Genomic DNA, 14,706 nt, shown 5'->3' on the forward strand with positions numbered 1-14,706 from the left:
GTTGTCCACCTTTTCTGAATTCTGTCTTAGTGATTTTCAGTTTAAAAAAAACCCACCTCATTACATGTATCTTAGAAACTGAAATTGCAAGTTTCACAACTTCACGCAAGATGAGGAAGAAAACAGAAAATGGCAAATATTTATAAATTTGCTTGATAAAGACCTTGTAAACTCTTTCACCACATTTTTTTTTCTACATGAATATCATTGTAATGAAACTTCGCTTTGGATTTTCAAACTCGAAAGGAACTTTCGTCATTTTGTAAATGGTAAACGAAAGATTGCATTCCGATACAGGACACAATAAAAGATAGAATCAAATGAGGAAAAAATCATTCCGAATTGATGATATTTTTTAATCTATATTTTGTTTTTTCTTTTATAATGCATTGAACAAAAATCTGCCATATTGAAAACAATATGACGCCTATGCAAATTAGCAAAACGTACACCATTTCTCTATATGTAAATTCAAATATATACATACATACATACATACATATATATATATATATATATATATATATATATATATATATATATATATATATATATATATATATATATATATATATATATATATATATGACTGGAATCAACAACTTGAATCACATTCTGACGAAAAAAAGTCACTATGGCACATTTAATCAAATTTTTGGTAAGGAAAATACCTTTATTAAATTACTGAAAAATTTTGAGCAATGAAGAAATCTTACACGTATTTGCATATCATTCAAAAAATGGTCAAATCAAAACAAGCCTTATTTTTTTGCCTCTGTAGAATCGTGACATTTTCTTAGTCATTTGATTATAGCATACCAAATTAAGAAGCATTAATGTTGTACATAATTTCAAAAATTGTAAACAAGGTAACAAACATAAATTTTATTTGAAATCGTCCTTAAAATCAACTCCCATCAGTACTTTCAGTACTTTGATTAAATTTTATTTTCGTGTGAAATACTATAGCAACATATAAATTGTGATATTATACAGAAAATTTGAGAAAATATAAACTTCAAATCTGTGTCTTTGCACCTATAAGCTTTTAAGTTAATAATAAAAAAATGAATCTATTCTTGTCTTATCTGTTTACAATGTATATGCTAATTATCATGCATAAAGGTGTCATACCAAGTTTCTTTATTTTCTTAAACCAACTGGCTTATCAGAATGACATATAGATGTAATAGAATAAAATAGAAAAATACAGAGAGAGAAGGTATAATACTTAGTACAAGAATGTACCATCTTCCCAAGTCAAGGGTTTTTGATACACTCTGCTCCACATAAACTGAGTAGAACAGAAACCCTTGACTCGGGGAAGATGTGAATGTACGTAGCGTTTTATAACATTTATATTAATTTCCCTTAACATTGTTCAGCATTAAAAAAAAGTACCCAAATTGAAAAGATCTTTAACAAAGTAAGTACTTAGCAATTGAATTAACTGAAAATATATTAGTACAGTAAAAACTGTCTAATCCGAAACTATACAATCCGTTTCACTGTGAATTCCGTACCTTATTTAGATTCCCATTTTACTGTTTTCTATTTTCTTTACACTGTATAATTCAACACCCTGTCTTTTCTGACACAAATTTTGTCTCTCATTGCATGTCTAATTAGACACTATGTCACGTACTGTACTTTTTCAAAAAATTGCTTCTTAGGTCATTATACAAAGGGCATTTCAAAGTACTAGTAAAATGAAATGCGTCCTCTTTATCATGAAGGTTACAACAAATACATAATCTGTTAATCTTAGTTATGTTACAGTGTCCTCCTGTTTTAACATTCAAAATATGTTTAGATAACCTAAATTTTGTTAATAGTTGTTTATATTTTTTGTTGATAAGCTTTGTTAAGTATGATTTCAAACAGAAATCCTCAATTAAGTGTTCATATAAATAACCTTTTTTTTTTTTTTGAAGAATTTGATTCACTTTTTATCAAATTTTGTTTTGATACATCTAAAAGTCATTTTATAATGTTGTAAGCTCCATCATCTACATGGTTACCAATTTTTCTGTTGTATATGAAACAAAAAGAAATATGAAAAACAAATAACATTTAATTTCATTCACAATTTTATTTCATTTATTCAAGATAAATAAGACATAAAAGGGAAGAAGATTGGTCTTTTATATGAACAACAGAGTAACTAATTCTTTGGCAGTAATTAAGTACTGATCTACTACCTGGTACAAAGTTATGTATGCACTAATTTGCAATCGTGTAACTCATAATGGGATAATTTATCATCAATACTCATAAGATTTTTAGTTGTCTATTATAGAATAAATTAAATATCATTTTCAAAAATGAGAAACATGCATGAGTGTAATTTCAAAATAATTCCACCCTCTCCCTCTCTATTACACAAATAATATGCACAAGGAGGAAATCAAAAGTCACTGGTTGATACTATATACATTTAATATGTATTTATTTTTATTTTGATAAGATGATAACACAAATGTATACAAATACAATAATGTGATCTACACATACTGTAAACCAACTTTTATTCGCATGCGAGAAATTATCGCGAGGTTCGCGAGAGCCTCGTCATCGCAAATATTTCTCGCAGCGAACGGGTCCTTAAACTCTCTCTTTCTTTAAACAACAGATCCAAAAAAGGCTTGATCGCAAAAATTAGTCGTCGCGAACTAGTTTACCCCCGGTAAATCGCGAAATAAAGTCGTCACGAATAAAAGTTGGTTTACAGTATTCCCTTAAACAAGCAGTGACAACAAAAAAACAAAGCACATATAGTCTTTGGTCTAATTACATTTTTTCAATCTGTTAATTAAGTTTAAATATTTGTTTAAAAAAATCTTGATGACGAAAAAACTTTAATAGGAGAGTGAATGGATTTAAGTTGCTGGACTGGATTTATAATGACAGATTAAATGATCTAGTAACCTGACATCTGTGCAGAGACTGAAGCTCTACTTACACTAGGCTTATAATTATTGTAGCATATTTTCATTTTTGTACATGCGAATAGTATGGTATGAGAATAATTTCTATTACATATGCAGAATAAAAAAATTGAAAATACTTGACATGGCATATTTTTCCAGTTCTCAAGCAATGCAAGCATACCATAAAAAAATAAACTTATCAATATAAATTGCACATTTCTATATCACTTCATTTTTCTGAAGATACAGTTGGGATTTATAAGCTACCAGTATATGATCATGATTCAAGATAAGCATACAGAGATTCTATATAAATTTCTGTGAGGACTTGTTTTTCTTGGAGATTTTAGTGTTCATCGCCGTACAATGCTTCCTGTCGGCCGTATTTTCTCTACTCGGCTCTGCAGGTCATCAATTCGGACATCTTTCAGGTGAAGCAAATGTTCCATTCTTTTTATCTTTGCTTGTAAGATCTAAAATGTGAGAATTACACTTACATAGAAAATGTTCATGACACAATTTAACCTCAAGATTTCAATATCAGCCCAAGGGCCAAAATTAGGTTGGGGAATTGTATTAGTTAACTGTTTAAATGCACATAATAGAGATTTAAATAAAAAATATTTCTTACTGAAATTTACATAAAAAGGTAAATCCCAGTTGTGTCTGATGTCAAAAATTAAACTTAAGGCTCTTTCAGTGCATTAAACATAGATATTCAAATAAAGCAATGAATATATCAAATAGAAAAAAACAAACAAAACAATGATAGACATTTCAGAACCTGACAAAGTTCTTACCAAAAGTTTTACTAGAACTGACCTCAATGGTTTCATCTTTGGACAAACTCTCCTGGACTTTTTCCTCAAATAGAATCCTAGGAACATTATCTTCATCTAGTTTATTAGATCCAATAGGTTTCCGTCGAGGAGGGTCGGGGTAATAATCTGGCCTGTAATAAAAACCCCATGAAAATAAGGAACACCTAATTTCAGGTTAATTAGTTAAAACAGCTTTAAAGAACCTTTAATGATAAATCTATAAAGCTTTGATTTTTGCTTTTTTACCCGCATATGACCCTTTGACTAACCATTCAATGGTTATCAAAAAGCTGTATCAGAAACATCAAATTAAATAAATTAAAGAATATGTAGACATGTATTATATAAAATGAATAGACAAATTAATATACAATATAAAGGGAAGTAATTTATTGTTAGCAGCAGTACACTTTATTACACAAAGCTTTCACCATACACCACCAAATCCTAATATACTTTAATTTTGCCCTATTAAAATTGCAAACAAGTTCAACCCACTTCAATTTCATCCACAGTTTTATTAAAAGAACAATAACTATTTCTTTATAGTTTTAAATCCCTTAACCCCCTCTTTCCACTGATGAGTAGGGTGAAAGGGGCAAAAACATAACAGGGGCAAATATTTCCCTGTTTTAAGTATGTTTAAATGAACAACATGTAATTATTAGTGTTAAAAGAACCCAAGGTTTTGATAAATTGCAACAGTTTAAAACCAAGATGCCTAGACACCCTACACCAATGTCATTATTGAAGCAAAATTGCAATGATTTAGAAAAATAAATAGACTTATTGAAACCATTTAGTGAATAAGTTTTTAGAATACTAAGATTTTGCTGGTTCTCTATTGTAATAATTGAATGAGCTCACTGATCAAAAGGGAGTATCAATCAATATCCATGTGTGTGCAATAATAAAGATAAATAAAATTTTAAGAACCTACATGTCTATTATTGTGGAATGGTTAAAAATTAAAATAAACATTTGTATTTAACATGCTAGTTTAGAAATGTTTGTATAAAAATGCATTTCAAAATAGAATCATTGAATTGAGAAAGCTCACTCTGTTTTACATCATGATTGATCTCATTTATAATGCATGAAATAGAATAATTGAAGCTCAAGTGAAAAATCTGTTTTCCATTCAAAAATTTCAAACACAGAAAATATTTCTCAAAAAATCTTTGTTCATTATACGACAGCAGGAAAAATATATCATAAATCATAAATAAACATTAAAGAGTACAGGAAATTGTTGCAGATTATAGGAAAGGTGAAAACAGTAGTTCAAAACAGACACTATATATAGATGACTAAAGATATAGTGGATCTCCCTGTCTGATACCTGGACAATGATTCTAATGTTATCACTTCCTTGCTATCAGCATGCAGCATTACATTTCTGAAAATCACCAAACTTTATCAAAAACTGTATCCTCTTTACAGAGATGATTATTTGTATGCTAAACTTGAATGTAAATGTCTATTGTTTTACCGAAGTCTTGTAGAATAACTGATACTAATCATCCCCCCCCCCCCCCAAAAAAAAAAAAAACATGTGAAAAACTATCATTGACCTCCAACATTGTAATGAATATCTTCATACCAGTATATTCTAACAAAGACTGACTGTGAAATAAGGAAATTCTGATGAAAGTATTGCATAGTGCCATTCAGTCCAGCAAAATGGACATAATGATGATGAATAACATTATTTCTATGCTTTTTGCCATGCACACACAGCTCATAAATATTTTTAATACACAAAGCCAGTTAGATTTTAATTTTCAGTTGAATACAATCTTTCAGCTAATCATTAGTAGACATGCTCTTTACTTAACATGAACGCAGTGCATATGACCACTGAGTGTACTGGGATGTCTCATACAGTCCATTGTCATAATATGACATCATATTTAACCTAGTAAAAAAAACAATGTCAGTTATTATGCATTTGCTTTACTAACTGGAAAACAAGAGCCAATTGGCCACAATATCTGAATGAGTTGCATATCTTGGTCAGTTTCTTACATTGACACTAATGAGTATTCAATGAGACCCCTCTTTATGGTTCCGATTACATGTACATATAAAGTAAAAGACAATACAGACTGATAATTGTATATAAGCTCCAAATCATAAATGTTTTGTTCTTTTGGAATTCTACATTAATTGTATATTAATTGTACGAATATTACAAGTTATCTAATCTCTTATGTGACCCTACCTTAATCAAAAGTGGGTTGGGTATAGAATAAGAAAGTTCACTCACACGATATGAAGGTGGTAAATATGAATGTTTTCTTAACAATTTGAACTTTGTTGTGTTCCAACACTAGACCTTGGGAGCCATTTATCTACACTACATGAGAATGCCTGGATATTAATTTGATTATTGACATCTTTGTTGATACACAGTCAGAAGATCTTTTTTTTTTATTTAAAAAAAGTAATTTACCTATATTTTGTGTGTGAAACTTTGAACTTTTTTTTGTCTGCTGTAAGATTGGCAGGCAAGACTTTATAAACAAACCTAAATATTCTAATCAGGTATATATGTATTGCACCCCTGGCTGTTACTGATATGTACAGTACTAAAACTTGTCTAATCTGGATGCCACTGGTTTCACACGGCAGATAAGGTGGATTAGACATTTCAATTTAGACAACATTTTAAAAAATTGAATTTACTGAAAGGGACCCAAAGTTTACATCATAATAGGCAAGATTTCAGAATACAAAACATACAGATTAGACAAGTTTTACTGTACTAAAGGTTTTTTAAACAAATAAACAAAACATTCAAACATGGAAGGCTACTTTGAAGAAATGAACTTTTTACACTTTTGTGAGCATATTCAAATGACAAGAGGACCATTAGCCACAATGCTCACCTGAGACACCTTGGTCCTGTTGTTCTTCAAATTAATTTTTAAAATATTTTTTCACACTTCATTTCCATGGAAATTTTGACCCCAAATTGTGGCCTACTCTAGTCCCAAGTAAAACTTTGATCTTCTATCATTAAACTATTCTAAAATCCCCTTTAACAAAGGATTCATTTAATTAGTTTGGTTGAATTTATCCCATTAGTTAAAAGGAAGTCAAAAATACAAAATAATAAACAAACAAATGACAAACTTTGCTCAGTCTATGTCTCACTTGAGCCTTTAAATTGACCCAGGTGAGCTAATACATGTAAACCTTGAACATAAACTTCTTTAAATTTATAGGCTAGCACATGTATATTATTTCAAATTTAGAACATTTCATTCAGTAAATACCCATATATTATTCTGAGCATAAAATATATCAATCTTATTAAAATTAGATTTCCAAATCAACTACCACTTCTTAAATTCTTAGTGGATTCTGAACAGCTAATTTTAAATAGATTCAAAATATATAAATTGATATTTTAGTTTTGTAAATTGATGCTAATCTTGTAAGTCCTTTGGACAAAATGAGATGACATGAATTAGTATCATACTTATTTAGTTTAGTTTTATTCACTGTTTCTTAAATTTTCTTACATTAGATATCTGGCTACATCTTAAATGAGTGACTCAGTGAAATTGAAGGAAACTTATCTTCAAAAGAGATTTTAAAATTCTTTGTTTAAAGCAACAACCATAAATGAACACACATATATGTTAGGTTAAAGTGAACATATAATTAAGATTTGATTGTCAAACAATGTACTCACCCCCCTCTTGTAGGGCTCTGATTTTTCTTCTCTACTCCCCGGCCAGGAGCAGCTATAAAGAAACAATAAATAATAATTAAAGGTTATTCTAGGATTTGAGCTTTTACTATAAACTGCTCATTAGTACAAGTGAAAAATCTTTGAAACTTTAAATCACAAATATTAAACTTAATCTGAGTAAACATTCACTGAAGAATTTCTGAAACACTGACCTATATACTGATCAGCCTCAGGCTTGTCGTTCTCTGGCCGACGTCCACCTTTGGCTCGGTGTGTAGACTGAAGAGGTTGTTTGGTCAGTTCCCACTCTGCTCGCTCGAGCTTGCGTCTGAGCATCATTAAGAATTTTTCAATCACCCCAGCTTTTGCCATGATAATATCTCCAATGACATCATCACCCAGTGTGAAATTTAGTTTGCTCAAAACTTTTCTGAATAAAATTTAAAATTTGCTTTTCATTTAAAATATTTGAACTAATCAAAAAATTTATCTGAGGTATCATGATCCTGAAGAAACAATGTGCTTATATATAATGCATCATGTGTCTTGAATCCTCTTTGAAACATATATTGTCCTGATATGAAATACTACTAAAAAGATATTCTTTAAATTCATATATCATTTCGTATCATATATCATTTCATACTAAGTGAAGCTCAGTAATATTTTATACTATGTAGAGCATAAAACATATAAATAAAAAGACAAAGACTTACATATCTACAGTTTATATACATTATGCACATGTATTATATTGAAAGGAAGGTAGCTAAATACATGTACATGTAGCTAACTAGTGAAAACAATCAAAGATTCATTATTACAGTAAAGAGAAGATGACTTAATTATATATAATATTCATATTTATTTTAGGACTAAACTAGATATTATATACCCACAGGAAATATTAATGGCTATGGTGATATCCAAGGTGAAAGTCAGAAATATTTGAGCAAGATGAAAATTAATGTTCCATCAAGACATTTTATCTGTGTAAAACTTAGATAAATGGATCTTTTATGGTTCTCAAAAAAAAAAAAAAAAAAAAAAAAAAAAATTCATGCAAGGCCAAGAACTGTAAGGTCAAGGTCATATGTACAATGTAAGGTAAAGGTCACAAAACAAGCACAAACAAAATATATCAAGGTGTAAAAACCTTATCGACATGAGTAAACTATAAAATAAGGATACAAGCTATTTGTCAATTTTTTTTTTTATTATTATTTTTCCTTAAAAGGTGTCAAAAAGATATATCTTGCTATGAATTGATAGTAAAAAAAATCCTTTAACAATATTCAAAAAAATTAAGCCAAATGAAAAAAATGAATGCAAGGTAATAGGGAAGTTAAAGATCACTAAATTTATTCAAAGTTAATATGTTTATTTAAGATTGTCTTGTAAATAAATTTATAGTAAATTAGCTTATTTAAAAGTAAAAAAAGGGGGGTATATAAGTTCAAGGTCACCATTTCTGAAGTAGGTGGAATGCACTTAAGAACCTGTATTCAATCTGATTAAAATCTGATAGATTGTATACCTTATGTAACAAAGCTCAGAATAGACAGGATTTACTGTATAAATCTAACAGAAATATGATTGTTATATTGAAGTAGTTAAATACATACTGTGTCATTTTAAAGTCACTTCTCACAGAAATAGAAAAGTACGAGACTGAATTCATATCATTCATGCAAATTAATGTGATTTAAGAAGATGGAAAATGTGATTGAGAATACTCCAGAAAAACCAGTGCATAGTAATAAAGAAGGTGATAGTCTTGAACATTCGGTTCATAAAAATTGAATGAAACAATTCATGAGTATATGTCAGATTTGTTTTTGTTTACAATATTTAAGCTAATCAAGCAACAGGGATGTACAGGTCAGAGTTGAAGTAAAAAGGAGATCACAGAGGGAGGATATAATGACATGCCAGGTATTCAGCACTATTTATAAACCACAGCTGTATGGGAGGAAGGATGGGATATTTCCTTGGGATCCTGAGGTTTCATTTTTTAAACTATTGCCTATATATTCATTTAATTATTAATGATTTCTAAAGATATTTATAATGGAAATAATAATAATATCATCTGGTTGTATATACAGGATTGCAAAATTAGTCATAAAATTAGTTTACATTGTGGGCCTTTTAATCAAAAATTTATATTAATGAACTCATTAATTATATATGTCATTTTCTTTCTATCTTTAGCATTCTGTCATTTACTAATCAATACAGTAAAACTCAGTGATAGAGAACTAGCTTATATGGAAATCTAATTTATATGGAATTTTTTATGAAGATGATTTTAGACTATGTTCCTTATGCAGACTCCATTTAAAGAATCTTCCAGGTTAAATGAAAGCAAAATTTAAAGTTCCTGTAATGTCCTTGTAATTGAGTTTTACTGCATTTATTCAATTTAGACATAATATGACTTTTGTTAAATGCCTTAACTCATTTCTTAGAATACATTTGGGTGATGGTTGTTGAATGGAGAATCATATAAGTAATGGTACCCAATGTAGGGTCTTTTATTAAATTCCACTGATTATATGGGACTTCACCAGACACCTACACAGTTACCTGTTGAGAACTTTCCAGTTGAGCAATTTTTTCTCTGTAGAATTGGCAGTGGAGTAGTTGTGTAGATCCACCAGAGTAGGGAATTTATTGTGAATAATCTCGGCTACCAAGACTGAAAACAACCAATAACAGACTAATTCCAGAGCTTCAGAAAGAAAGAAAAGACTATAGAAGGGTACAGGGATGCTCAAAAATTCACATGTTCATTGTTTTCAAAATAAATATATACCTTAACTATAATCAATTTTCAAAAATAAATCAGGTCGATCAATATACATTGTATATTTGATATTCATTGGCAAGACAATAATTCTGGAATTGTGGTTTGTGCAGTGGTCCACAGTAGGTCCACAGACAATATATTAGGGATGCGCGATTTTATCGGTATACCGGTATATCGCGATTTTTTATTGCATGATACGTATCGTGATACGGAGAATAAAATACCGGTATTTTGTACATAACTATAAATTCCGGAAATTATTCATTTATTTGTCAAACTATTGAATGACAATTACAGGAAGTGTAAAAAATGTTGAAAACAGTTAAACAATGGCACCAAAACATGCTTTATATTAAATAAATGAAAATTTAAAAAGTAAAGTTATGTTTCTACAGGATATTTTTAAGAAATGTTATGGAAATTCATTTGAAATTGTAGTAAAAATTGCGTGTAAAAATATCACGATTTATCGTGATATTTTTGGGAAAAAATCGTGATATATCACGATACGAAAATTTTGCCGATACCCATCCCTACAATATATGTTGTAAACCAACATTTCAGAAATCAGTCTCTGGATTTGAACATCTCTGTACAGAAGATCACTAGCACAGCAGACACACACAAGAACTGTACAGGACACTGCATTGTACAATATATTCATCATCTGAATCAATCACATCCTATTTTGAGTCAATTTTAGGATGATTCTTAATTTTCTGGATTATCGGTACATGTGTAGAAAGTTAAGATTGTTTATCTTTTTGGAATATGTATCATAGGTGTTCCAATGAAGGAAGAATTATCCATTAATATGAAGAATTCTAATGATTAGGACATCATAAGTAGTAAAAGAATTGGATTTGATTATGTTGAGATGATGAATGTATGAATGAGATGCTGTTGATATGAGTCACAACAAGGATGGCTGTGGAGAGATGTGCCCTGTACCTGCTTAGGACTTTCCAGTTATCCTTCTTAATAACTAGCGAACTCCCTGGAGTGTAGTTGTGCATTTGAATCAACTGTGGTTTAAAATGGCGGATAATCTCAGCTACCAACACTACAGTAGTAACATTAACCATTGACATTTACCACTTACATTTAACCGTCAGTAAACATGGTGAACAATAGATTGATTCAACTACAAGCATAATTATTTATATACATGTATCTATTTTATCACTGCTTTGTCTTCATGATCAATTTGTAATAATTTAAAAATGTATTCACTCATGAACAACAAGCAGTGAGTTTACATGTTTTGTACATTTAAGACCGCGGAACATTAACTGGCAAAATTGGAAATATGCAGCTTACGTCATTTCCATCTGTTAAAATCAAAACATTTAATGATAGACAATGGCCGGAATGGGCGCGTACAATTCGACACAGGCGTCCAAGAAAACATTGGATTGAAATTCTAGTTTGAAATTCATTTTCAATCCACCTCAGCTACGCTAGAAGGCAATGTGTTATTGATTGTTCAAGAAAACAAATGATTTCAATTTCAATTTCAGAATATTTTGAAGTTTAAGTATATAAATCAGAATTTCTGACCAGTATTTTTAAAGAAATATAAAGGGACAAATATTTGATTTCTGTTAGGTATGTGCATGCATGTGTTTGGGGGTGGGGGTGGGGGTGGGGGGTGGAGGGGGACGATCGCTGAATGATCTTGGAAATAAAAAAGAAAGTTTTTTTTTGTTTGGACAACCCTTCCCTGTTTTTGATTGTCAAACATATTTCAGTGAAGACAAAACTAAAGAAAATACCTCTTGTCATTCCAGAAATAAATATATTTTGTCATGTGAAGGCATGATCTGACTCGACAATTTTTACCCCCCCCCCTTTTTTAGAATCAAATAGCCATCCCCTGAAAAAATAATCTCTGTTTTCTATGACTTTTACGTGTCCTTAAAATTATAGGCTAAAAACTCATATAAACAATGATAAATATGAATTTCAAACAACATGTACTTGGGAATTAAAATTATTTGTCTTTTGGATCATACATTCACACTCTGCATTTGAAAACAGCTCAGGTGGATTGAAAATGAATTTCAAATTAGAATTTCAATCCAATGTTTTCTCGGACGTCCGTACCGAATTGTACCCGCCCATTTCATTGTCTATCATTAAATGTTTTGACTGTAACAGACGTAAGCTGTATATTTCCAATTTTGCCAGTTAATGTTCCGCGGTCTTATCACTAAGTGCTGATGTGCTATACGAAATATTCATGAAGTCTCATTTTATACTTTCGTGCTACAATGATATTACTTTTCATATATGAATGACTTGAGCAATGATTCCAGATCTGATCAATGCTTCCAAATTTCCAGTAAGGTAGTGAATATATATTCAAGTGTAAATACCTAGTGAGGCTAGTGTTCCACGAACGAGTTTGCAAAATAGCTGTAAAAAGCCACGTTTGTCATGCTTTCTACATGAGAAAACTTAAAGCTAACTGCTTTATAAAACACTGTCATCAATGATTATTTATCCAGAATAAAATATTAGGGTTTGTGAATGTTTTGTACTTATACATGTCAAAAACCTCCTCTGGTGTAAAAGCACATAGAATTTGGTCAGAAATACTAATCGTTCAATAATGAACTCATTGTGTTGAACTGTGGATAGTGCAAACGCATTTATGTTCCACTTAATTTATGTGGTGATATTATTGTACCAAAAAAATTTCATGAAATATTTAGACATATTATTTTCTCAACGCCAAAACTAGAAGGTAAGCAGTTATGACCAACAACCACTACCCATATTCGAATTTTAATTAATTAAGGCAATCTCTTTTCCTAAGGCTACATTTTATTGTCATTCCGAAGGATCTCACCTCCATCAGAGAAGTCCCTGGCTATGTTTTTCTTTGGTCTGCTGAGTGGTATACTGTCTACCCAAGCATAAAGCTCCTCCAACTCGGCGTCGTCAGCCATGATAACTGTATCAATATTGGTGTTATTCTGCTAAATTTGAAATTATTTTGAGAAAAACTAAAGGTTCCCTAGAGTCACTATTGATCAGTAAATGAATGTGGTAAAATAGAAAAGTTATAGCGAGCGCAGCGAGCGGCGCGAAGCGCCGCTCGTCACTGCGAGCTCTAACGACAACGCCTGGGCGAAGAGAAAATTCGGACTACTGCACATTCATTCAATAGAATTTTTTTCCGCAGTAATTCTGACCCACAATGCATTGCTTCTTGTTCTCGCTGCTAACTTCATTCACGCGGTAGCAACAACTAAAATTTCACAAAAAATAAACTCACCTTAATTTAATGGATATTGCATGCAGATAGTAGATTAAACGTTCTTTGTTAAAATATGTGCACTTTTTAAACTTTGTTTATGGAAATGCAGCTAACGTACGTCATGTGACGTCACAGTCTAGACGTTCCAAATGTCTCGTGCGGTTTGAAGAGGCGGATCTTAAAATGAAGTGAACAATGCGCTCGCCCCAACGGTCGCACCGTCAACATATTAAAATGAACAAACAACTTTACTTACGCCGTATAACAGGAAAGGAGGACAAGATTATCACTAAATACACAAAATCATAATAAAGCGTCCGTCGCAACGATATTCCCACAATTCCCACATACGGGAAATGCGGGATAGATCGCTCGTTATTTACTCAAAAAAATAAAACAATCCAAGTAAATTGTAGTTTAGTTATTTAAAAATATAGATAAATTGTGAATTTGAATTATGGCAAACTTAATTTATTGCTATATTAAAATAAACTATGCATTTTTTTGAAGTGCAATAGCTGATACGACTTTGTTGCAGACTACTTAACAACGAAAATAATATCCGGAATGTTTCGGCATAGACTGGTATTGCCTGTCTCTATCGTTCGAAAGAGACAGGTGACTACCGCCATCTAAGCCAGGAATTCCTGGCTTGATTGATGCGCCATCTATCGCCGCTGATCTACGCTCTGGCATGGGAAATAATCACAATAAACTGATAAGCCGCGGCTCAGTGAGTCATCCTAAACCGATGAATGTTTAAAATGTGTCAGTTTCAATTAACAAATGTTGCAGTTTTCTTTTATCCAAGTAATGTTGGGTATGTAAAGTGATAGGAGCTTCGCAAGCTAATTAAAATACCTTCAGGCGAAGCGAAAGGTGTATGTGAAATCAGGGACATTATAGGCCTAGGCCTATACTAGGCCTAATTATATAGTATATATATTAAGACTTGTGTTAAATGAATGAATGAATGAATGTACGTGGAAAGTATTGTGACCGTATAAGATTGACTGCATCAAAAGCAAATGCAGAGAACTTTTAAAAAGTATGCATTGAAAACGGAATATATGTAGAAATTTTTCAAAAAAATGTATTATAACTAGTGTCAATACTTTTATGATTTGTTTCAAAACATCCCCCACGGTTTATTTTTTTCCAATGCAGTTTTTGTA

At 31.0% G+C, this 14,706-nt stretch overlaps 1 protein-coding gene across 3 annotated transcripts; it reads right to left on the reverse strand.

Annotated features, from left to right (window-relative positions):
• Positions 1-2,099: 2,099 nt before the first annotated feature.
• LOC133179900 (sperm flagellar protein 1-like) lies at positions 2,100-13,871 on the reverse strand. Of its 3 annotated transcripts, XR_009720201.1 has the most exons (8): positions 13,788-13,871; positions 13,121-13,247; positions 10,044-10,155; positions 7,667-7,884; positions 7,455-7,506; positions 5,590-5,669; positions 3,753-3,882; positions 3,282-3,403 (listed from the first exon to the last, which is right to left on the reverse strand). XR_009720201.1 is itself a non-coding variant. In XM_061314579.1 (7 exons), exons 2-7 carry the CDS (start codon positions 13,218-13,220, stop codon positions 3,284-3,286), a joined length of 732 nt encoding a protein of 243 aa, XP_061170563.1. In that variant the 5' UTR covers positions 13,221-13,247; positions 13,788-13,871; the 3' UTR covers positions 2,100-3,283. The 3 variants fall into 3 exon arrangements, 2 of the variants coding, with proteins under 2 accessions (XP_061170563.1, XP_061170569.1); XM_061314579.1 differs by lacking the exon at positions 5,590-5,669 and having other exon boundaries at positions 2,100-3,403; XM_061314585.1 differs by lacking the exon at positions 5,590-5,669 and having other exon boundaries at positions 2,100-3,403; positions 13,121-13,250.
• Between the last annotated feature and the right edge of the window lie 835 nt (positions 13,872-14,706).

The sequence above is a fragment of the Saccostrea echinata genome, unplaced genomic scaffold (genome assembly GCF_033153115.1).
Source record: "Saccostrea echinata isolate AGI-Se365-2 ecotype Australia unplaced genomic scaffold, CSIRO_AGI_Sech_v1 ptg000001l, whole genome shotgun sequence".
Taxonomy (NCBI): Eukaryota; Metazoa; Mollusca; class Bivalvia; order Ostreida; family Ostreidae; genus Saccostrea; species Saccostrea echinata.